This window comes from Macrobrachium nipponense, chromosome 29, assembly GCF_015104395.2.
Source record: "Macrobrachium nipponense isolate FS-2020 chromosome 29, ASM1510439v2, whole genome shotgun sequence".
In the NCBI taxonomy this organism is placed as follows: domain Eukaryota; kingdom Metazoa; phylum Arthropoda; class Malacostraca; order Decapoda; family Palaemonidae; genus Macrobrachium; species Macrobrachium nipponense.
Genome location: NC_061092.1, coordinates 29,753,083 through 29,777,044, shown reverse-complemented (window position 1 = coordinate 29,777,044; position 23,962 = coordinate 29,753,083). Strand labels below are relative to the sequence as shown.

At 39.0% G+C, this 23,962-nt stretch overlaps 1 protein-coding gene across 3 annotated transcripts in view; it reads right to left on the bottom strand.

Moving 5' to 3' along the window:
• LOC135206217 (hypoxia-inducible factor 3-alpha-like) overlaps positions 1 to 23,962 on the bottom strand; it is a 493,950-nt gene that overhangs the window by 344,694 nt on the left and 125,294 nt on the right. Inside the window, exon 1 of one of the 3 annotated variants that reach the window (XM_064237558.1) lies at positions 7,627 to 8,166. The exons of the other annotated variants lie outside the window; for them this stretch is intronic. Within the exon in view, the coding sequence (XP_064093628.1) occupies positions 7,627 to 7,832 (206 nt within the window). The 5' untranslated portion in view covers positions 7,833 to 8,166. Of the gene's footprint in view, positions 1 to 7,626; positions 8,167 to 23,962 lie in introns of those variants that run through there. 3 annotated transcript variants of the gene reach the window in all.

Genomic DNA, 23,962 nt, shown 5'->3' with positions numbered 1-23,962 from the left:
CTCTTTGTCCATATATATTTCACTCATTAATGCATTCCTTTGGCTGATTACCGTAATTTCGCTCCTCCCCCCATTCGAGCTATTCTAACTATGTATCGGGTGTTTGAACTTGGGCCACTTTCAGAGCAAGAAGGGCATGATCTCACCGAGCCAGGCCTGGCGGGGCGACACCGCTTTTGTAACTGACTGTACATTAGAAAATTCAGGATTAGTTAGTTTATTGCCTGTTCTGTAACTAACTCACCGATGACAACCAATTCTGACTTTAGAAGACGACGAGAATCCCCCACATATTTCCCCACCTTATATTTGGGGCAAGTATATAAATAAACGACATTGGAAGTCATCAAGGAGCTTAGTTTCTCTTTATGTTTAAAAAGAGAAGCAACGGTTAACGGGTTCTTAGGTATAATTCTACTGTTAACTGCCGGAAGGTGTCGGTGAATAAGGTCATTTAACTGAACATAAATGGACTTATCATGAATAAAAGGAATACTGAAGTAAAATGCCAACTTGGGTACAGTAGGAATATTAAAAACAGGAACAATCTTACAATTAAGAAAATTATACAATTGTTTAAAAAAAAAAAAAGCTTGGATGGAAGCAATTTTCTATGGGATTTCTTGGTGGAAACCAAACCAAGAGGAGGATAAAGTATAGGCCCTGTGGAAGAGAGTACTTAAGGAGTTTAATTTAAAAAGAAAATGGCAACTGCTATAAAAATTTGTACCTAAGCCAGTAAATGTTTGCCTTCTAAAAATAGAAGTACAGAAGCCCTGCTCCTTACGGGACACAAGTATATCCAAAAATGAAAGTTTATTGTTTTCTTCGTAATCGATCGTGAACTTAATGTTGGGATGGGCTAGATTGGCGTATTCAAGAAACTGATCGGCTTGCTCTTTATGTCTAAAAAGTAAGAAATAAGGAGCAAGCCGATCAGTTTCTTGAATAAACCAATCTAGCCCATCCCAACATTAAGTTAACGATTGATTACGAAGAAAACAATAAACTTGCATTTTTGGATATACTTGTCCCGTAACGAGCAGGGCTTCTGTACTTCTATTTTTAGAAGGCAAACATTTACTGGCTTAGGTACAAATTTTTATAGCAGTTGTCATTTTCATTTTAAATTAAACTCCTTAAGTACCGGTACTCTCTTCCACAGGGCCTATACTTTATCCTTCTCTTGGTTTGGTTTCCACCAAGAAATCCCATTTCTCCAGAAGTATTTTTTAGAAAATTGCTACCATCCAAGTTTTTTTTAAAACAATTGTATAATTTTCTTAATCGTAAGTTTGTTCCTGTTTTTAATATTCCTACTGTACCCAAGTTGGCATTTTACTTCAGTATTCCTTTTATTCATGATAAGTCCTTTTATGTTCAGTTAAATGACCTTATTCACCGACACCTTCCGGCAGTTAACAGTAGAATTATACCCAAGAACCCGTTAACCGTTACTTCTCTTTTTAAACATAAAGACAAACTAAGCTCCTTGATGACTTCAAATGTCGTTTATTTATAGACTTCCGGAAATATGTGGGGGTTCTCGTCGCTCACTAAAACTCAGAATTGATTGTCATCGGGGAGTTAGTTACAGAACAGACAATAAACTAACTAATCCTGAATTTTCTAATGTACGTGATCATGCCGAAAAATGTAAACAATATATTGAATATAAACATTTTAAAATACTCTCCAGAGCCACCTCACCTCATCAATTAGCAATAACTGAATATTAATATATTAAGAAGCTTTTTCCTTCTTTAAACAATCAAACTACCTCCATAACACTGTACCTATCTTGAGTGTGCCTCTGTCTCTGTTTTTGAAGTCATTAGGTCCTTGGTTCCCCTCCTGAAAAGTAGCGGTCTGTTTCTTTCATTCTGTCTGTTGCAAATTAGTTTTTTAATTTTTTAATTTTTGTTTATAGTTTTAATATTTTTCTATTTGTAAATTTCTTAATTCTTGAGTTTCTGTAATATTTCTATATATTATAATTACGTTTTACATCTTTGAAAATGAGGCTGTGTCCTCGAAACATCAGCATGTTTAATAAACGGACAATTACTAGTACATGACGTCTCCTTCAGCTCCTTGTTGTATGTTGATTGATAGCAACGCTTCCCATATCCATTTATACATAATATATACATATATATGGGCTCACACCCACGCACGCACATGTACCTCCACTTAATAAGGCAGTAAAAAAGAGAAATTACTTCCCACAAAAGCCTTAGCTAATCAGGCCTTATATCGTCAAACAGCACGCAAGAGATTGGGGTACTACTGAAGAGAAGTAGCGAGCGCCAGCATTTAATCTTTTAAACAGGCCAAACACGTTTTAGGAGCCCCCCCCCCCCACAACACACAACCTTAATCAACAGCAGCTGGGGAGGAATAATGAGACTTTCAATCCTAAATGAAAAGTACACAATTAATTTCATGCTTCAGCTACAACACCATTCAATGGAAGAAATAATTAAAATCTTTGTTGCTCCTGCAAGTCTATCAACGTGTAGCACAAAGACTTCACTACAAAAGCAGCCTAGTATCTTACGTAAGGAGCAGGATGGAAAAATAATTTCCAAGACCGTTTTACTACGCGCCTATACGTGAACTTACTAAACAAAGGAATTGAGGTATTCTCAGGTTACGACGCCTGCTAGAACCAGCCAGATTCCAAAATTGTATGTGTGTGTGTGTGTGTGTGTGTGTGTGTGTGTGTATTTACATGTAAAGCTGATGAAACTTGTTCTGTTTCTAACGAAGGAACAGCGTTAGAAACCCCGCTTTACTCAGTGTAACAATAAAAATGGAAATAGTCAGTCGCAAAGAACATCAGAGTAAGAATCCAACACAATGATACATCGCTAAAAACGCTATTGTAACTACTGCATTTATCCCTCTGCCTAAACATTTCCACTCTCCTATGAGGTTACATGCACATGTACTGACCATTGATCTATTAGGTGTTATCGTATAAAAGGCAGCTAAATCTCACAAAATCTCAACTTCAAAAGATTCTGTTGAATACCAAATGAAGTCAACATGACGAGCGTGGCATCTAAATTCAATCGACTCATGAGATTCTGCTGACGGACAGACCTGAGTCATGACCCTCGTCAACCTTTGATACCGAAAGGTGACTAAATTCGCCGTCGGCTGACAGGTCAGGAGGCAATTTGCATCATAAGCCACAACGCATATCTATATCCACAAACCAAATGTGGCTTTCCAACATATAAGAAATAGCTTTTGCTCAAACAGTCATCAGGGAATGGAATGAAAAAAAAAAAAAAAAAAAAAAATAGGCCAAAGGCCAAGCGCTGGGACTTATGAGGTCATTCGGCACTGAGAGGAAAATTGAGAGTAAAGGAGGTTTGGAAGGTGTAACAGGAGAAAAATCTCGTAGCTGCTCTATGATATAATTGTTAGGAGAGGGAAGAAAATAAGATGGAAAATAAATATGAAAGGAGGTACAGTAAAAGGAACTGAAGCGGTTGCGGCTTGGGAGCGAAGAGAACGCCGCAAATAACGTTAATAAAGGCCTGCAGTGCACGAGAGAGGTGCACTGACGTCACTACTAACACCACCCCTCACCTACGGGACATGAAACTTAAACAGCCATAAGCAGGAAAACATTAACCACCAGACCATTACTGATGATTGATCCTTGTTCAGAATCCGTAAGTATTTGTTATTATCAAAAAATTATTAATTAACAGTAAAGCAAAATACTCCTTACATTTAACAGATGTTGAGTTTATTTTTTAATAAAACAAACTAAAAAACAGAAAATCCTAATGAAATGAGTTTCGTAATTAACTCGTAGCAGGCACATAAAGAACTGATAAAACCAGCTCGCTTCATTACAACGCCGTCCCCAGGGCGCTTACAGTATGTATAATTATAGTTCGTAAGCCAAAATTAGAGGGATTAAATATTCGGAATTGACGGGTTCTGTCACATAACCCAAGAGGATATTAATATAAGTAAAGTGGTAATGAAGCGTAGAGATGAAGAAATTTGGAAAATGAAAGGGGGAGAATTATAAATATTCCCATCCAAGATTCGGTGTGAATAAAGATTAACGATCTATCCCGCTGTCTTGTTCACAGGAGAGACCACGAAAGAAACTAACTAGTTTGTCATAAACACAGCAACAATGTTACAAGAGAATAACTGTACTTTCTCTAACTTTTCCAATGTAGATCCCATCTGGATAGCAACCCAACTCCCTCACCTATCCCAGGCTAAAAGTATCAAGACAAAGATAGTGGAAGAAGACAACTTTTTTGTTTGTGTGTGTGTTTGTATGGTGTTTTTACGCTGCATGGAACCAGTGGTTATTCACCAACGGGACCAATGGCGTTACGCGACTCCGAACCACGTCGAGAGTGAACTTCTATCACCAGAAATACATATCTCTCACCCCTCAGCGGAATGCCCGAGATTCGAACTTGTTGCCACCGAGGTGGCAGGCCAAGACCATACCGATCACGCCAGCGAGGTGTTTCGGAAGAAGACAAGAACAGCGAGGAAGCTTTTGCATAGACAATGGGAAACACTAATCACCGCTCGGTTCACTGACCTGACTCATCAGCCAATAAAAAGAATTTTTTTTTTTTTAAATGACTTCCAATCGCATGCTATGATGAAGCAAACCCACCTTATGTAAATTTCTTAAGAGGACATTCACTCCCGAAACTTCACTGTATTAACAACAGCTACCAGAGACTGAATGAATGAATGGTCCCAATATGCACTTTTGCTCATGGTGTGTGTGTGTGTGTGTGTGTGTAGCTTGCTCACTTCATCATGATCGAAAGGTAATGGCTGTCTCTTTTTCAACACAACGACCAGGCCAATGTGGGCGCCATCATGCACGCCTTTGCAAAATCTATCCCACCTAGCAGTTGCCACGGGTTACTTCTAGACCTTGGATTATATAAAACCCCTTTTGTTGGACACACGTATTACGCAGGTGAGCTAACGAATTGAACCATTCTAGCTTCTAACGAGAGGGATTTGGGAATCCCTTTGTACTAGCCTCATGCATCTTCTGTTACTTTTGTTGCTTCTTTCAAATGAGCACCAAATTCTTTGGAGGCTAGAATTTCAATTTCAATAGCCCAGTGGGCTTGTTCCATATGAATTGAGTTGATCTTCTGAATAATAATAATAATAAAAATAATAATAATAATAATAATATCGTTCTCTCCTATAACCAAAAGCCTTAGTAACCGGGTAGAGTTTTCCTCATGCTCAAAACATCGTTGGATTTGAAAATAAAATCCACAGAAAAAAAACCATACTCAAAACATTCACGCTTACATTAAACCGAATTCTATTCCGATTTAAGAGATAATGGTAAAAATCTCCACCTGTTATCACTGCAATTACTATAAGGTTTTTGAATGGGCAGTACATTGTAGCAGTACGGAGTAAATACACCTCTTGATTGTATTTTAACGCTATATCGTCGTGATGATTATACATAAGTGTTCCCTTCTATCTTCATAATCTTCAGTTAATAAAGCAAAAGAATGCGTACGCATTTACATTTGCAGATGATGTTTTTTTCTTAAGTACAGATATACAAAACTGCTGCAAGAGTGGGACTAGAGATCAGTGGAAGTTAAACCAAAATGATGAGGTTATCAAGGAACAACCAATAACAAAAGAAACAACAAAAGAAGGAAGATATTGAGAAAGTGAGGGAGTTTAAATCTCTAGGAATTATGTTAACATCCAGAAATGAGATGGAGACAGAGGTTCTGGCTTGAATTACAGCAAGGAACTGATGCTTTTTCACTCTACAACATTTTTCAAAGAGCAGAAACATCACAAGGTCGACCAAATTAAGAATTTACAACATTATTATCTGGCCAGTAGTACTATATGGCTGTGAGACCTGAACACTGACTAAACATCAAGAACAGAGACTACTGGTTTCTGAAAATAACATTTTACGTAGAATAACAGGTCCCATTTACGATAGAAATGAAGGTGTTTGGAGAACACGCAACAATGAAATGAGATATTTAACGAGACAACCGTTAATAACTGGGTATGTAAGATCGCAGAGGATACGTTGGGTTGGACATGTAGTTACAATGGAAGAGGGGCGAATGCCGAAAGTGGTTATGGAAGGATCAGAAGGGAGAAGACCGGTGGGGAGGCCGAGGATGAGATGGAACGATAGTAGTATGTGTTCAGATATCTAAGAGAATTGGGAGTGGAGGAGGATTCTGAGAATAACTGTTAGAGATGCAGCAATCAACAGGGGAGAGTGGAGAGGCCTAGTGCAAGCGGCCATGGGTCACCAAGAGGACCGAGAGCCACCGGAAGGGAAGAAAAAACTTACGTTTATTCATAATTCTTTTTATTTGTAACCTGCATGAAAAAAAAAAAAATATGATGGAAAAGGAGTCGTTATTCTTGCAACACTGCGGTTTAAAAATGGATAACATGTCCCTTACACGCAGTTTACGATTTCATAAAATGCAATTTGCCTCAAATCTTTCCATTTCGTAAGCATTTTCACATACGATAAAGAGCGACTGTATTAACTCTTAATGTGGTCACAACGGCCGCTTACGCCACTTGATATTTTCACCATTTAAACGACGTTGTCGAAAATGAAGTTGCCTCCCATCAGCTACTGTCTGAATGCATCAGTTTAAGATCCAGTCGTCTGCCTCTTTTTTTCTCTCTCTCTCTCTGGAATCGGAAGTCATCCATTTTCCCACGGCTGTAGATATCGTCCGTACGTCTGCTGTTCCGTTGTCAGTTGCTGCTCGTTCGTTTGAGTCGAGAGGTTTGGGACATCTTGCACCCATTCATCTGTTGATACCTCGAGTCAGTAGTCAGTAGAGTCTGAGTCTTATTGTTAAAACCTCAGTCTTGAAACTGGGAGACTCACCGTCATATAGCACTGTCATTGACCAATGCTATTTAGCATTCCAGCCACCTCTGAGCTATTAAAACAAGGGATGGAACAAAGGTACCCCATGACGTCTAAACATTAACATTAATATCATCAGGAGTTGATCTGGCCTCAGGTGTTTCTCAGACATACTAATGGGGTCACCCCAGGGGTTGCCGGGTTGATTGGGATTAAGCCGAATTTGCTCCACCCAGGGTCCTTGGCATGTGTATAGATTGTGGCGTCACTGATCCACAGTGACATCAACTTCCTCTAAAATCACACCTTAAAAAATATCAATTATCATCATAACCGACGTGAAATTGTATCTGTACCCGCCTGTTCACTAAACAATTAACTAGCCATTAACTAAAAAAGACGGAGGGTGAAAGAAGAATGTTGGAAGGAAAATAAAAAGGAATCAACTAAATGAACTGTAACTCTACAATCAACTAACAAAAGCAAAAATGGACAGAAGAATGTTGGAAGGAAAATAGAACCAAAAGTGAATAAACCAAATATAGCAGACAGAATTCTTCACTCCTCACACGTTCAATGCCTCATGACCATGACATGGGAACCGGCTAAGAAAGGCATCCAGGAAATGGCAGAGAGAGAGAGAGAGAGAGAGAGAGAGAGAGAGAGAGAGAGAGAGAGAGAGAGAGAGAGAGAGAAATATATTTTTTGCACCTCACCTTGGGGACACCTCAACGATCTTGTCGAGATCGACGCATCCAGCGACAACAAGAGCCACTTGAGACGACACTTGTCGTTTTTCTGCTTCGTCTCCTCCTCCACTTCCTACTTCTTCGTCGTATCCTTCTTCGTCGTCTTCTTCTTCTTCTCCTTCTTCCTCATCTTCGCCTCTGTCTGGTGTCCTTTCCGGCTCCATGTCATTCATTGTCAATATGGTTTTCTTCCAGCGATTCTCGACGCTTATGCGACAAACGAAGGCTACAAATCCTATACGAAGTGATATTGTCACCACTTTCTCCTTTAAAACTTCACAGATGTTTCTGCGTTGACCTCGATCAGTTACTCTTAAAAGAAGCCAATTTTTTTCCCGATTACCAAAATGCACAAAGACGCTTTTCACATACCATTTTTTTTTTCAAATAAATAAAATTTTCATTGTAAACGAAACCTCATCAGCGATATTTCTGTTGCACATATATACACAGCACTATTCACTTCGAGCTTTGTCATGCAGAGGGACATACAAATCATGAACAATTTATAAAAGTCCATCGACAAAATCCATGACTCATCCTATCAATAAACGTAAAAAATGTCTAATACTAAAAAGGTCTTCACGTTCCCATCATCAACTTTTCTCACTGAAAAAAATCAATCGGAAAAGATGAATTCACAATGCTTATCTATACACCCACGAAAATACTTTTTAACAAGAAAGAAAAGTTTATCGTGCAAAAAAATGAAAAACTTACAAAGTACAGCACAACAGACAACCCGGACAAGAAAATACTTTAAAGTGAAAATTTCAAGCACTGCACGGATGACAGACACTCCGGAACTACAAGCAAAAACTGTTGCCATACCCAGAGCACAGGATCCCCACACACGAATTTCCGTGGTACCTTCAACATCACTGACCTGGAATGGAAAACGAAGACAGATAAGTATGAGTAATGCCGTCACACACGATCGTATTATCTTCAATGTCACTATCAAAGATTTAGCCCATATAGTTCTGGGTGTAACTCGATTCCAAGTAAAACGCTGAATTATGAATATGTATATACGGAAGTGAAATTGGAATATGAGATTTAGGCCACAGGCCAAGCTCTGGGACCTATGTAGTCATTCAGCGATAAAAGGAAAATTGAGAGTAAAGGATATTTTCAAATTGTAACAGGAGGAAAACATCGCAGTTGTTAGAACAATTGTTAGAGGAGAGTGGAAAGTAAGACGGAAGAGAGAGAATATGAACGGAGGTACAATAAAAAATAAACGAAAGGTGCCGAAGGGACGCTGCAAAGAACCTTAAGTCATGCCCAAAGTATATAGAATAAGGGTCATGCCTACACCGTACCGCGCGAAGTGTACTGACGTCACTACCCCCTATGGGGGAACGTGTATACGTATATATAAAAAAAGTAACTTTGTTAATCTTTTTCTGCACTTTTTTTTTCTTATCTTATCCACAGTTTCTTCTCTTTCCTCTTGTCTCACTCAAGTAACAGTCTGGATAAACAAATGAGGTCAACTACCAGCCTCCTTATGAAGGGTCTTGAAAAGCAGAATGTTCAACCGCAGAGAGAGAGAGAGAGAGAGAGAGACCTTACCTACCTTACATACTTACATCTTGTTCGGGTTGCCCCAGGTCCCTCAGTGTGAGGCACCTCTAATGTCTACCAGAGAGTTGCTAGTACATCTTCCGGTATATTTTGCATCTTCCAATCTTGGATGGTCTGGGATGCAGTTTAGATAATTTGTTGAGCTTATTCTTAAACACATCTACGCTCACTCCTGATATATTCCTCAGATGAGCTGGCAACGCATTGAATAGACGCTGCATTATCGATGCTGGTGCGTAGTGGATTAATCCTGTGTGCTTTCCTTATTTTCCTGGTATAGTTTTGGGCACTATTAATCTACCTCTGCTTGCTCTTTCTGATATTTTTAGTTCCATGATATTTTCTGCTATTCCTTCTATCTGTTTCCATGCCTGAATTATCATGTAGCGTTCTCTTCTCCTTTCTAGACTATATAATTTTAAGAATTGTAGTCTTTCCCAGTAGTCAAGGTCTTTAACTTCTTCTATTCTAGCTGTAAAGGACCTTTGTACACTCTCTATTTGTGCAATATCCTTTTGATAGTGTGGGTACCATATCATATTGCAATATTCAAGTGGACTACGAACATATGTTTTATAAAGCATAATCATGTGTTCAGATTTTCTTGTTTTGAAGTGCCGTAACAACATTCCCATTTTTGCTTTACATTTTGCCAACAGAGTTGCTATTTGAATCATTGCATAACATGTTCCTATTCATCATCACACCAAGGTCTTTAACTGCTTCCTTATTTGTGATTGTCTCAATATTATTAGGTCCCTTATATGCATATAGCTTTCTTTCTCTGTCTCCATAATTTATTGATTCAAATTTATCAGAGTTAAATACCATCCTATTTAACCTCTGCCCAATCATATACTTTGTTAAGGTCTCTTTGTAGAGCGTTCCTATCTTCATCACAAGTAATTTCTCTACTTATTCTTGTGTCATCTGCGAACTACTCACTACCGAATCCTTAACATTATTGTCTATGTCTTCAATCATAATAACAAACAGTATTGCAGCTAACACCGTACCTTGCGGCACACCGATATTACCTTGGCTTCATCCGATTTCTCGTCGTTTGCAATAACTATCTGTTTTCTGTTGTGTAAAAATTCTTTTAACCATCTTCCTACTTTATCCACGATATTGTGTTTTCTAATTTTCTTCGCTAATATATTATGGTCTACTTTATCAAAAGCTTTTGCAAAGTCTAAATAAACCACATCTGTTTCATTTCCGCTTTTCATATTTTTGAATATGTTCTCACGGTGGACTAACAGTTGGGTTTGTGTACTTTTTCCGGGTACGAAACCATGTTGTCCTTTATTAAACAAATTATTTTTTTTTTTATTAAATGTTTCATAATATTTTTCTTCATTACCCTTTCATACACTTTCATAATATGTGATGTTAGACTCCACAGTGCCTATAATTACTTGCCTCTAGTCTTGATCCACTTTTGAAAGTAGGGGTAATATATGCTAATTTGTGCTCATCATAAATCTTGCCTGTATCTACACTTTGTCTTAATAATATTGCAAGTGGCTTTGCGATAGAAATGAACTACTTTCTTTAACAAAATAGCAAAAGAATTCCATCAGCCCTGCAGCAGCTCCATTTTTAATTTCATTAATAGCCTGCACAATATCAGCTTCATTAATATCTATGTCAGCTAAATATTCACTATTTTCATCCCTTACTTCTATATCATTATCTTCATTATCTATTCTAGGGGTGAATTCTCTCTTATCGTTCTGCCAGTTATGTTGCAAATTTCCTTTTTTTTCATTCGTTAATCTCCTTCAATTCTTAGAGGGCCTATTTTTCATTCTTCTTTTATTCATCTTCTTCGCATATGAGTATAATAGTTTGGATTTTGCTTGATATTTAATAGGGTTTTTTTCTTCCAAGTCCCGTTTTTCATTTTCTTTTGATTGTATAATCTTTTGTTCTGCATTTTCTATCTTACTTTTTAGTTCTATAACTTTTCCATGCAGTTTTTTTATTTTTTTTTGCTAGACCTTTTTTCCACTTTCTGATTTTCTGGAACAAGATCCTTCTGTCTCTTGGTATGCATGACTGATGTTTACTTTTCTTCTTCGTATATATATTTATCCACTATTTTCTCTAATATTTTTATATAATATCTCCGTATTTACCTTTATGTCATCACTTACGAAAATATTATCCCAATCTTTGTTTAATTCTTCATTTATTTTCTGACCATTTTATATTTTTACTGTAGAAGTTGTATTTTCCATATCCTTCCCACTTTTTCATTTCTTGCTTATCTCTGTTTTCACTTGCTTTGGAATGGACTGTTAATTCTATGACATTATGGTCTGAAATACTCGCATTATAAACTATTATTTCTTTAACATAATTCATCTCGTTCACAAATACTAGGTCTAAAGTATTTTCCTTTCTTGTTGGCAGGTGATTTATTTGTTGAATATTGTATTCTAGTAGCATATCTAATAGCTTTTCGAATTGCCTCTTATCTTCTGCACTACTATTACTCTCTTTTTTATATGTATAAGTACATCCACAATCTCCTATTCGTTCTTTCCAGTCTACGAAAGGAAAGTTGAAGTCTCCAGATAGGAGAATAGTCCAGTCCTTGTGATTTCTACATATATCATCCAATTTTTCTATTATTAAGTCAAACTCTTTAGTATTAGGAGGTCTATATATTACTATGTTCATTAATTTTTCAGATTCAAATTCTACCGCAATTAGTTCACATTCTGAGTTACTATATTTCTCATATATTTTTCCTTGTTTTTTGTCTTTCCCATATATTGCGGTTCCCCTTGATTCCTATTTTTTCTATCTGATCTATAAGTTTGAAACCCTTTTATTTGATCATCATTCCCAGTCCTCTTGGGGAATACCAGGTTTTCCACTTATATTCATTATATCTATTTTCTTTTCAATTTGGGTTATTTAGAGAGAGAGAGAGAGAGAGAGAGAGAGAGAGAGAGAGAGAGAGAGAGAGAGAGAGAGAGAGAGAGAGGCGTATGGAATGCAGGAGCGCAGATATGGTTCAATAAAGAGAACTACATTTACCTCGAAATTATCATTGTCAAATATTTTCGAGAACTTAAAACAGTTTCTTTCAGTATATGGAAAGCCAAAATTTGCAACTGACGAAATTTCTTTTGTTCCCTACTTAAATCCTCCCGAAACACAAGCTGTGTCCTCTTAATGTGTACCACGACACTTGAAGTTTCCAAGCACGATACCGAGGCTTCAAATCTTAGTATTTACTAGAATTAATATCCATTGTGTACCGTGTCACTTAAAAGTATCAAAGCACGATATTAGGGTTTCAAATTTGCTATCACTGTACTTACTAGAATTTATATCCACTGTGTACCGTTAAGTATATCTTAGTTTAACCAGACCACTGAGCTCATTAACAGCTCTCCTAAGGTTGGCCGGAAGGATTAGATATTTTGACGTGGCTAGGAACCAACTGGTCACCTAGCAACGGGACATACAGCTTATTGTGGGATCCGAACCACATTATATCGAGAAATGAATTTCTATCACCAGAAATACACAAATTCCTCTGATTCCGCGTTGGCCGGGCCGAGAATCGAACTTCGGACCACCGGATTGGTGGCCGAGCGCGAAAACCACTCGTTCAACGAGGAACTCGTTGTGTACCGTGTCACTTGTAAATTTCAAAGCACGACATTAGGGTTTCAAATCTTCTATCACTTTATTTACAAGAATATATAGCTGTTCTTTCAGTCTCCCGAAAACAAGAGAAATTCAAGGAACAATTATTCTCAAGATATGCAGAAATGGTGGCACACAACGTACTGATATAAAATTAAACCGCCAAATTTAGCACAGTACAGCTGTTTCAAGCATACAAGCTCCAGTTAAATCCCACCAGATCCATAGCTGACCTTCCCTGAAGTTCAATGATCTTTGGATCCTAGCAGAATATGGATTCCTTGGAATAGAAGCATACTAATATCAGAACTCAGCAGCTTCAACTCTGGCTCAGATCTGTAGGACGTAAATCTAATGATGGGTTTTTAATCTTTTAATTCACCTGAGCAGCTACTGCACGGTATCAGTGGCAAGAAAATGATGATTGGTCGATAAGGCACAATTATGTCCGAAGCAAAGATTAAAAGCAGAAATTGTTGGGCAAAAAAAATCAATTACAGAGAAAATCACTTACAGAGCACATGCCATGACGGTACAAATCCCATCCCTCCTGAACTGTCGTTAGGGAAAAAAGGCAGTCTAACCGGTCCACCAGTTCAACTTTCGGTAAGATAAAGCGATATATAAGTCCATTAAGCTCCATTAAAAGTTGCTCAGGAGTAAGTCTCATGGTGTGGAAGTTGGCGCAAAAGGGAATGTTCGCAGATTCTCGACACCTTCCTTCGGGCGTCCAGGTTTTTCGGGAGAATTGATGGGGGTGTTACATAACAGCCTCCAATTTAACGTGCGATAATGGCTGTTACTTCAGACTTGCAAAAAGGCTCGCGCTTAAGAGTGATAGACTTTAACAGCTTTACATTTGCATATGTTTACAGAGAAAAATTTTACCGCCGGCCGATATATAGGAAATGGTCAAGGCGACAAAGAGGTCGTGAATATTAATAATAATAACAATAATAATAATGTGTCCAATGGTCTATATGTGGTAAAAAGTGTATGTGAGAAGAAAACGGAAAAAATTTATGTTATGGGTCTCTTTCTCCTATCATTAATAATAATAATAATAATAATAAGAGAGACCATAAAATACCTATAACAATGCAGGTCACAGAATTTAAGACGATACACAATAGGAAACTAATAATAATAATAATAATAATAATAATAATAATAATAATAATAATTAATAATAAAAGGTACCACAAAATAATTATAACAAATTAATACGAAGCCTAATGGAAAACCCGTAATAATAATAAGCAAGAATAACGTAATAATAATAATAATAATAATAATAATAATAATAATAATAATAATAATAATCAATAACATTGAAAGATATTTCTGCATTAGCTGCATTCAACTTGTAAATAGTCTTCTCTATTTTCTAATAATAGCTTTCTCTCTGCTGCTACAACTGGCGAGTATTGCGCCGATATTAATCATCGGGAGGAGTCAATTTCAGGGATAATGGTTACAAATTTATTTATTTGTCACAGTAAATGAACAAATAGGTCCAAATATAAGTTAATCTAGTGGCCAACATTTCTCTCGGTATCATATGGCAGACGGTGAGATCTTTTCTATCCACTCGTGATGGTCTTTTAGCAGGTTTTCTTTGCAGAGTGGTTTCATCGCATTCTTGACTTGTTGCAGTGCAGGTTGTATGTGTATCTGCACTGTCAATGTGCTTTGTGGTTTTGGCTAGCTCATCGGCCCTCTCGTTGCCTGGAATTCCTATGTGACTGGGTATCCAGTTTAAGGTGACAGGTCTTCCTCTTTCGCTGTGCTGGTGCAGTAGTGTTTTAATTCCAGCCAGGAGTGCCTTGTTCTCTTTGTTTTTCTGTTTTTGCAAGGCTTGCATTGAGGACTTTTTGAGTCGATGTGGATGATTACTGGCCCTTCTTCATTCTCCAGTGAGTATAGCAGTGCCTCCTCTTATTGCTGTTAATTCTGTCTGCATAGTGGAGGCGTGGTTGGAGGTCCTCCAGCAGGCTGTGAATTTACTTGAATATGTAAGTTTTTACATATATTTATGTGGAATATGTGTTATTCCATATATATAAACTTAATTAAACCAATGACCCAAGGGGTCACCGATGTGTTTGCAGGAGTGTGATAGGAACTGATAATATAATGTACACTAAGCCTTGATGTGTTGTATCAGCATCCTGGTTTGCAGTCACCTGTGGTCATCAAATCCATTGTTGTGTAAATCGTCAACAAATGCTTTCGCTTGAGATACCATGTTGACCTATAACACACAGACCGGGCTACGTGACTGTCTCATATGTTCATCTGTATGTATGTTTGTATGCTAAGCTAAGGTTTGCTCTCTTATGATTTTGTAAATGCATTTTAACTCAGAACTCTACTTCCACTCCTAGAATCAGGTTCTCTGAACCACTTCTTGCCTCTACTGAAGAGATGTAGTTACGCAAATATATTGTTAAGTTTACCAACATGAGTTGAAAGGTCGTTGCCTTTATACCCAAAGAAGATACTGACGAAACTTAGAAATTATCATCACAATCAATGATACTCCGACGAGGATGGGAAGTATACAAACAGATACTTGCGTATAACATCGCAAATATAAAGCAGCTCCCATAGTTTGATTCTCAGGATCTACAGTGCCATCGGTGTAATATGTTTGTGGCCCTATGATCTGTGTTTCTGATTGCCTCATAGGCTGCAGCTCTTAGCTCTTCTCTTGTGCAGTCTTTTTCTGCTCTTGGCAGGCTTGTGTATTTATATATTGCAGTGTCCTTCTTCCAGGGTGGTAGATGTGTGCCCTGAGTTGTGTCTGGACTTAGCTGCAACAGTAACTCTGCCATGCCTAGACTCTTGATGTTGTCACTTTGGTCCTTCCCATAGGAACTCTGACTTTGACTCTCTGGGTGTTTAGCAAGTTCCTCTCTGGCTCTTTTCCTCAAGATGGAGTCTCCTTCTGAGAGGAACATCTTGACCATTGTGCTTGCATTTCGCTGTGCAATCCTATCCTCTAGTTTTGGCAAGTTTGTTTCAAGCCTGAAGTTGCACAGCCTTGTCCATGTGGGTGCTCCTAGCATGAGTCTCATTGCATTGTTTTGAATGACCTCCAGTGATTCTTTTTGAGCCTTTGTCAGCCTCATGAGAGTGGGGGCAGCATAGTCCACCAGTGTTCTGGTGCAGGCTAGGTAGTACTTTCTTTGTATGTGTTCATTTGCTCCCTCCTCCAGGGATGACATGTATCTCATGGCGGCCAGTCTTGCATTTGCTCTTTCTCTCAAGTACTTGATTTCCTCCTGGAAAGTTAGCTGCTGGTCTATGACAACTCCCTGAAAGTTAGCTGCTGATCTATGACAACTCCCAAGTACATGTAGCTGTCTATCCATTCTATGGGCTCAGCTCCTATTGTCAGTGGTTGCAGCGGTCTGTGGCCTTAGTTTTATTTATATTTATTTTAAGACCTAGCTCATTTGATTTATTGTTGATATCATTGAGTTCCCTTTGCATTCTGGGCACTCTAACAGCTCCTCTTGCTACTACGCACACATCATCGGCATAGATAAAGATTTCTAGGCCTTCTGGAAGCTGAAGGGAGGCTATATTCTCCATTAGTATGTTAAATAGAAATGGACTCAGAATTCCTCCCTGAGGGGTGCCATTTTCCAAGTCGTGGAATGTAGACATCACTCCTTGGAATTTTACTCTGGCCTGCCTTTCCAGTACGTAGTATTTATCCAGGCTAGTAAGTGTCCTTGGACTCCCTTTCTAACTACTGATTGCAGTATTGCTGCTGGGCTGGCAAGTTCAAAAGCCTTTTCAAAATCTATGAAGACTACTGTAGCCTTCTCCTGATCTATGTAGCTGAGAACATCTGTCATGCACTCTGTAGTTCCGACTCCTTCCTGATATAGCTGCTTGTGCAGTGGACCGATCTTGTGCTTCATTCTATTTAGTGCCATTTTTTCTCCGGTTTTTTCAATGCATGACACCAATGCAATTGGTCTTGGGTTGCCTGGATCTTTAGGTTTGGGGATTGGCTGTGTGTCCTGCTGCCGCCAGGTTTGTGGTCTTGTATGCTCAATGTGTGTCTTGTTTAGGATTCTCAGAAAGGCTGTTTCTCCTGCAGGACCCATTTTGCTGATCATGGTGTATGTTATCCTGTCTGCTCCTGGCGCTGTGTCTCTGCCAACTTTAAATACTGCTTTCAGTTCCTCTACTGTGTAAGGGGTGTCTGTATCATCTGGCCGCATCGATCTCCTCCCATCTGATCGGTGCTAGCTGATCCTGAATTCTTCTTGTTTCAGGGGAGAGGTTACCTGAGCTAGTCCTGTTGGCGAAGGATGTTGCCAGTCTTTCCGCTTCTTCTAGTGGGTGAGGGTGAGTTGCTTCAGGTGTTCTCTTCTTTCCGGCTACTCTGTTCAGCCAATTCCATAGCTCCGAGAGACTTGTGTACTGTGATAGTTTTGTACACCATTCCATCCATTTTTGAATTCTTATTTCTTGCAGCTGCTGTTGAACATAATTTTTGACTGCTTGTAGCAGTTCTCCGTTTTCTGTTGTCCTTCTTTTCCTGTAGTTTTTTGTTACCCTGTTCAGTAGGGGTTTCAGTCTTCTTACTTCTGGGCAGTACCAGGAGTCTTTGTAGGTGTGGTCTCTTCTTCCTATTCTCATGGGCATTGCCCTCTTTACTGCATTGTGTATAGCCTCAACTAGATCTTTTTCTAGCTGATCTATGTCTTCTGGAGGTGTATATTGTGCTGCCCACTCTTCGAGAACTAAACGAAATACAACCCAGTCTGCTAGGTCTTGGTTCCATGTCGGAGGAGGTGGCGGTATTGGAGGTAGTTGCTGCATCTCCAACTCTGTTACTGTGGCAAAGTGATCGCTTACCAGTGTCGGGTGCACTTGCCACCTTGTTAGGTGTCTGATTGTTGTTGTGGCAAATGTCAAATCTAATCTGCCTCCTCTTATGTGTGTGGGTTGCCCTGAGTTGAGTAGTGAGACTCTCAAACTCATCTAGAGAGAATGCTATGTGCTCTCCAGGTTGGTTTGTGGTTGATGGGGATAATAGCAGAGGGTGATGTGCATTAAAGTCACCAAATATAATTATTGGTGAATCTGCTGCATGTGCGAAGAGCTGTGTGAGTTGTAGTTCTCCTGGTTCTTCTCTATGTATTTTTCTATATATATATTGTATATGTCTATCCTCTGGTTTAGCAGTGTGATTCTCACTGCTAGGGTCTCTACATTGTTGCCACAGGGGATTGGGTAGTGTGTTCTCACTGTTGGGATTGTATTCTTGATGAGAATTGCCAATCCTCTGTCCGTGCCTATGCATGGGGTTGTGTAGACATTATATCCAGTTATTCTGAATTTTGTCCCAGTTGTTAGCATGGTGTCTTGAAGTAGAATGAGTCCTCATTTTCTGTTTTGCAGACTGCAATTAGTGTAGCTGCCTTCGTCCTTATTCCAGCAGCGTTCCAATTGACGATTTTCAACATGATTGGTATGTTGAGGAGAACTGTCTTGGGTCTCTTGGTGCGTAAGTTCTTCCAGTTTCACCTGTCATGCATTCAGTGACTGATGATGATGAGGATGAGTTGGATGAATTGAGAGCGGTGGGGGTTATTGGGTCAGAGGATGTGGAAGGTAGAGGTGAGGGTGTTTAAGGAGCAGGGTTTGCTGCAGCTTGGGTTGCTGCCTCCTGCATAGAGGTAGAGGGGGAGGGGGACTTGGAAGCTCCTCTAATGAAGCTCTTTAGTAGTACTTCTATGCACTCTTGAACGGTTTCTGCATTGATGTCTCCCTTTCTGATGCGCTTGGAGAAGTCTGTCAATCTGTCTCTGAGATCGACTGTTTTTATGAATATGGTTCTTGGCAATGGTTTAGGTACTTGAGGACTCGTTTGCTGGGGGGTGGGCCTTCTTGTTGCAGCTCTGGAGCAGTTTCTTTTTTTGCTGGGTCCTGTTTCCTTCCTGGATTCCTCCAGCTCTTCCCTGGTGTAAAACCCTCTGGGCTGAGGTTTTGGGGCTGCTCTTCCTCTAGATATGCTTCTTTCTTTTCTTGCCTCTTTGGGTAGAGCGGCCTTTACTCTTGCCAATCTTTTGGGGCATCCCCAGGCCATGCAATGTGTGCCTTGCTGCAGTTGGGGCACTTTGGTGTTGTAGTCTCCCCTACTTTGCGTTTTGCGATGCACTCCTCAGTAGGGTGCTTTTTGCTGCATATTGCACAGGTCTCCTGCTTTACCTGACATTGGCTTTTGTGGTGTCCAAAATTTTGGCATTTGTAACACCTGAGTGGTTCTGGGTAGTATGTTTTTACCCCATACCTTCCAAAGACTCCCAGGTCAACTCTCTCTCACGAGCATCTGAGTGACTCGGTCGAGTTCTTTGTGAGTGTCCTACCAGGAATGTAGGCCCTGACTGTGGTGTTCTTGAACCGCACAGGGCATTCACTATCTCCATTCAGACAAAGCCCTAAGTTTGTTTACTTTGTATACACAGAGGTTTTTAGGCCATCGTCGGTCTTGGAGACAAGGACGTCGAGAAAGGGGAGCTGGCCTTCGTTGCTGAATTCGACGGTATAATTCAGCGAACTGCACTTCTGGAACATGCACAGGACAGCTTCAACCTCTTCCTCATCCTCAGCTTGTACGAAGATATCGTCGATGTACCTTGCGTATTTGGTGTCCTATTCGCCAACTTTTATATGGGCACTGTGGAAGAGTTTTTTTTTTCTAATATTAGAAAACCCCGAAAATATGCAAGGTACAGTGGGGCTCAAATCTCATGCGACATGATTCTTTTTGTATCGTCTATATTCTCAGACTCAACGTGAGGTTGCCAAGTAGTGCTATTTTTTTTTTTTTTTTTTTTTTTTTTTTTTTTTTTTTTTTTTTTTTTTTTTTTTTTTTTTTTTTTGTAATGTCATTCATGTCGAAAAGTTTGTGAATTCACACCTGGCCTTATTTTCCTTATGGTTTAATAGATATGATCCCTTTTATGCATTGGTATAATTCTTAATTTGTGTGATTTGAATTGATTTTTTTTTATCTTTACGTTGCTCAGTTCAAGTGTGGTGTGATAAGGTTAGCGGTGCCAGCAATGAAAGCACACTTAACATGCTCCTCGGACTGGTCAACATAACCATGTCTGCAGCATTATGACAGTAGACCTAATAAGCTCAACAGTCATAACAACAATTTCAATGTAGGAATATGAATTAAAACAAGTTTTATTTGAATGTTGAAGATTTCGGCTGCGTTTAAGCTGCCTGATTATGTTGGAAAATGTTTTATAGGCCTACAAAATAATCTAAGCCATCTGAGATGTAATGTTACTCATGAATTTATTTGTAGAGATCACCTGTTCTTTGAGGAATATGAATTACAACCAGTTTTCTTTGAATGTTGAAGTTTCAGGCTGTGTTTAAGCTGCCTGTATGTTGCCAAAATGATTTATAGGCCTAGAAAAATAATCTAAGCTTTCTGAGATGTAATCTTTACTAATGTTTTTATTTGTAGAGATTACCTGTTCTTTGAAGAATAAAAGATGATGATGATGATTTTGGTTATATGGAGAAGATGGTTATAATCGAAATATCTTAAGTATTAATATCAAGGCATATGGAACACTAGTTTTTCAACTGATTTTACAATATTATTTTTCGTTAAAGTCCTTCAGCTCGTTTTTGATGTATAATTTATTCTTTCATATGTAACTTGAAGTGCAAGAATGTGTAGATAACCTCATTTGCTTTCTGGCCAGAAATTGTTAATATAGAGATGTGAATGTTAAGCGTAAAGTAAAGAAATCTAACACCTGAGTCTAGGAATAATATCTAGGCTTTGACAAATAAGCGAATATTTGCTAGTATGCTATCAGTTTTGAAATATTAAGAAAGATAACAAATAATTATGTATGAAAATCCAAATATTCCTTAAACACATAAAGTAAATGTTTTCAAGATAATTTAATGGTCGCTACTCATTGTAGACCTACTTATATATACCAGGTGGTTGTTGTTGCACCGACACTGATACGTCACACATGCTCCCCTCACACGTTGATATCGGTGGGCGCATTCTACTTTTGTATATACATATTTACATTTTCTCAGAGTTGAGGGTAAAAACAATCAAATAGGACTATTTCAAATTTTATGTTTGCTTTGGAAGCATTATTAATGTTACAATTTTTTTAAATTTATTTATTTAACATTTGAACTGAGGTTTGATGGCGACTTCGTTTTGGTCAAATGCTTCAGCAATGAGTGAACGAAAGTTTTGAAAATGTTTCGTAAGGGTTTTTCTGAAATTTGGCTACACGTGACATTTTCTTACAATTTTCAAATATATGACAGATTTCACATATTATGGCCTTAAAAGTATGCGATACTCGCGTTTTCGCATTGAAATAAAGGATAAATATGGAGCATGCTAGGTTGCCAGTTAGTGAATTTTGAACGAAATCCTCTGGAGTCATGTCGCATGAGATTTGAGCATCACTGTACATCGACGATATCTTCGTACTTACCGAGGATGAGGAAGAGGTTGAAGCTGTCCGGCGCATGTTCCAGAAGTGCAGTTCACTGTATTATACCGTCGAATTCAGCAACGAAGGCCAGCTCCCCTTTCTCAACGTCCTTGTCTCCAAGACCGACGATGGCCTAAAAACCTCTGTGTACACAAAGCAAACAAACTTAGGGCTTTGTACTGAATGGCGACAGCGAATGCCCTGTGCGGTTCAAGAACACCACAGTCAGAGCCTACATTCAGAGGGCCCTTACGCACTGTTCTTCCTGGCAGGTCACTCACAAAGAACTCGACCGAGTCACTCAGATGCTCGTTAATAACGAGTATCCGAATCGACTTATTGATAAAGAAGTCCGAACAGCGCTGGATCGGTGGTACAGCGAGAGTGAGAGACCGCAGCCCCACCCCCATGAGCAGATCAAGCTGTATTACAAAGCAAGAATGCACGCACGTCACCGTGAGGACGAAGATGCCTTGAGAAAAATAATCAAAGAGAATGTGACCACTACCGAAGCCGACAAAGAACTCGAACTTGTAATTTATTACCAAAATTGACGTACCCGGGACGTTATTATGAAGAACAACCCAACCCCCCCACCAAGAGACCTCTTGAAACAGTCGAATGTAGTCTACCAATTCTTATGCCCCGTCCGTGGATGTCCCGGCTCTTACATTGGTATGACTTCTATGAAACTGTCCAAGAGGATTTCCTGCCACGTACAAGAAGGAGCGATTAAAAACCATATCATGACAGCACACCAGGAAGCTATCTCCCGCGACGGTATTATCAAGAATATCAAGATAATAGGGAGGGTTCCTGACCAGTGACCCTTGCGACTGCTCGAGGCACTCCTCATATAGCAAGAGAAGCCCTCATTGAATACGACGCAGGAAGTGCTCTTCCTCCCCACCAACCTAAGGAGACCTATGTGTATAAATAATACAAGTAATACCAGACCGAGCGACACCCCCGATCAAAGAATACCAGATGAGACTAGCAGCCCAGCAGCCAATGACATCGCGAGCCGTCGTGACACAACGCCCAGGGAAGCCATGCCCCAGCCTCGACGGTCTGCCAGGCTGCAACAGCGCGACCCTCAACGACGAGAAGTGTCTTGAAGAAAACTTCCTTCAAGCAATGGGAGCGCATTGCGCCACCGGCCAATGAAAACGCAGCTAGCGGTTGACCCCTTGCTGACCTGCCGCTATATATTGAGTAGATCTTGACAGCACCTACAGTCTACTCCAACCCACTGCCGTGATCATGCTCGGATGATACCGAGAGAAACGTTGGCCACTAGATTAACTTATATTTGGACCTATTTATTCATTTACTGTGACAAATAAGTAAATTTGTAACCATTATCCCTGAAATTGACTCCTCCTGATGAGTAATATCGGCGCAATACTCGCCAGTTGTAGTAGCAGGGAGAAAGCTATTATTAGAAAAATAGAGAAGACTATTTACAAGTTGAATGCAGCTGATGCACTAATATCTTTCAATAAGACTTGTTTGAAAGAGGGTCTCCTTCCAATAATAATAATAATAATAATAATAATAATAATAATAATAATAATAATAAGCAAGAAAGAAGAGAGAAAGGCAGAGTGGAAAACTCAATCCCTAGCCGACAGATTAAGGAGGAGACCCAGCGCGGTAGGACCGTAACATAGACCGGACAGACAGTTAGGAGACAATCCCAAAATAAATTCCTCGGGTTTACGATACCCGGAGAACTCCTGATCTCATAGTAATTATGGGTTGTCTTCTCCAGTGCCCTGGCAAGACTCGTACATTTCCTCTCTTGCACTATTTCCCCTCCACCCCAAGCTTTTTTTTTTTTTTTTTTTTTTTTTTTTTTTTTTTTTTTTGCAGTCTTACTGTGCTTAAGTTGCTGTTTTTGTTGATTTAAATAGCTATGTTGTACTGGCTGTCGTATTTTTGCATCTGACTTGCTGTTACTTTTTTTAACGGTTATTTTGTATTGGCAGCCGTATTCAACTTATGTTGTATTAGCAGCCATATTTTTTGCTTGATTTCCTTTTTTTAACTATTATGTTGAGTTGGCAAACGTATTTTTGTACTCGATTTGCAGTTTTTGTTTTCAACGACAATGTTTTACAGGCAGCCGTATTTCTTTACTTGATTTGTTGGTGTTATTTCTTTAAACAACTGTCCTGTATTGGTAGCCGTACTTTTGTACCTGATTTGCTGTCGTTGTTTTTTTAATCAACTATGTCGTATTGGCAGCCATATTTTCATACTTGACATGCTGTTGTAGTTTCTTTCAAAAACTATGTTGTATTGGTAGTCGTATATTTTTTACTTGGTTTGCTGTTGGTGTTTCTTTAATCAACTATGTTGTATTGGCAGCCTTTTTTATATATTTGATTTGTTGTTGTTTCTCTAAACAGATGTGTCGTATTGGCAGCCGTATTTCTATAATTGATTTGGTGTTTTTTTAAAACAGATGTGTCGAATTGGCAGCCGTATTTTTATGATTGGTTTGCTGCTGT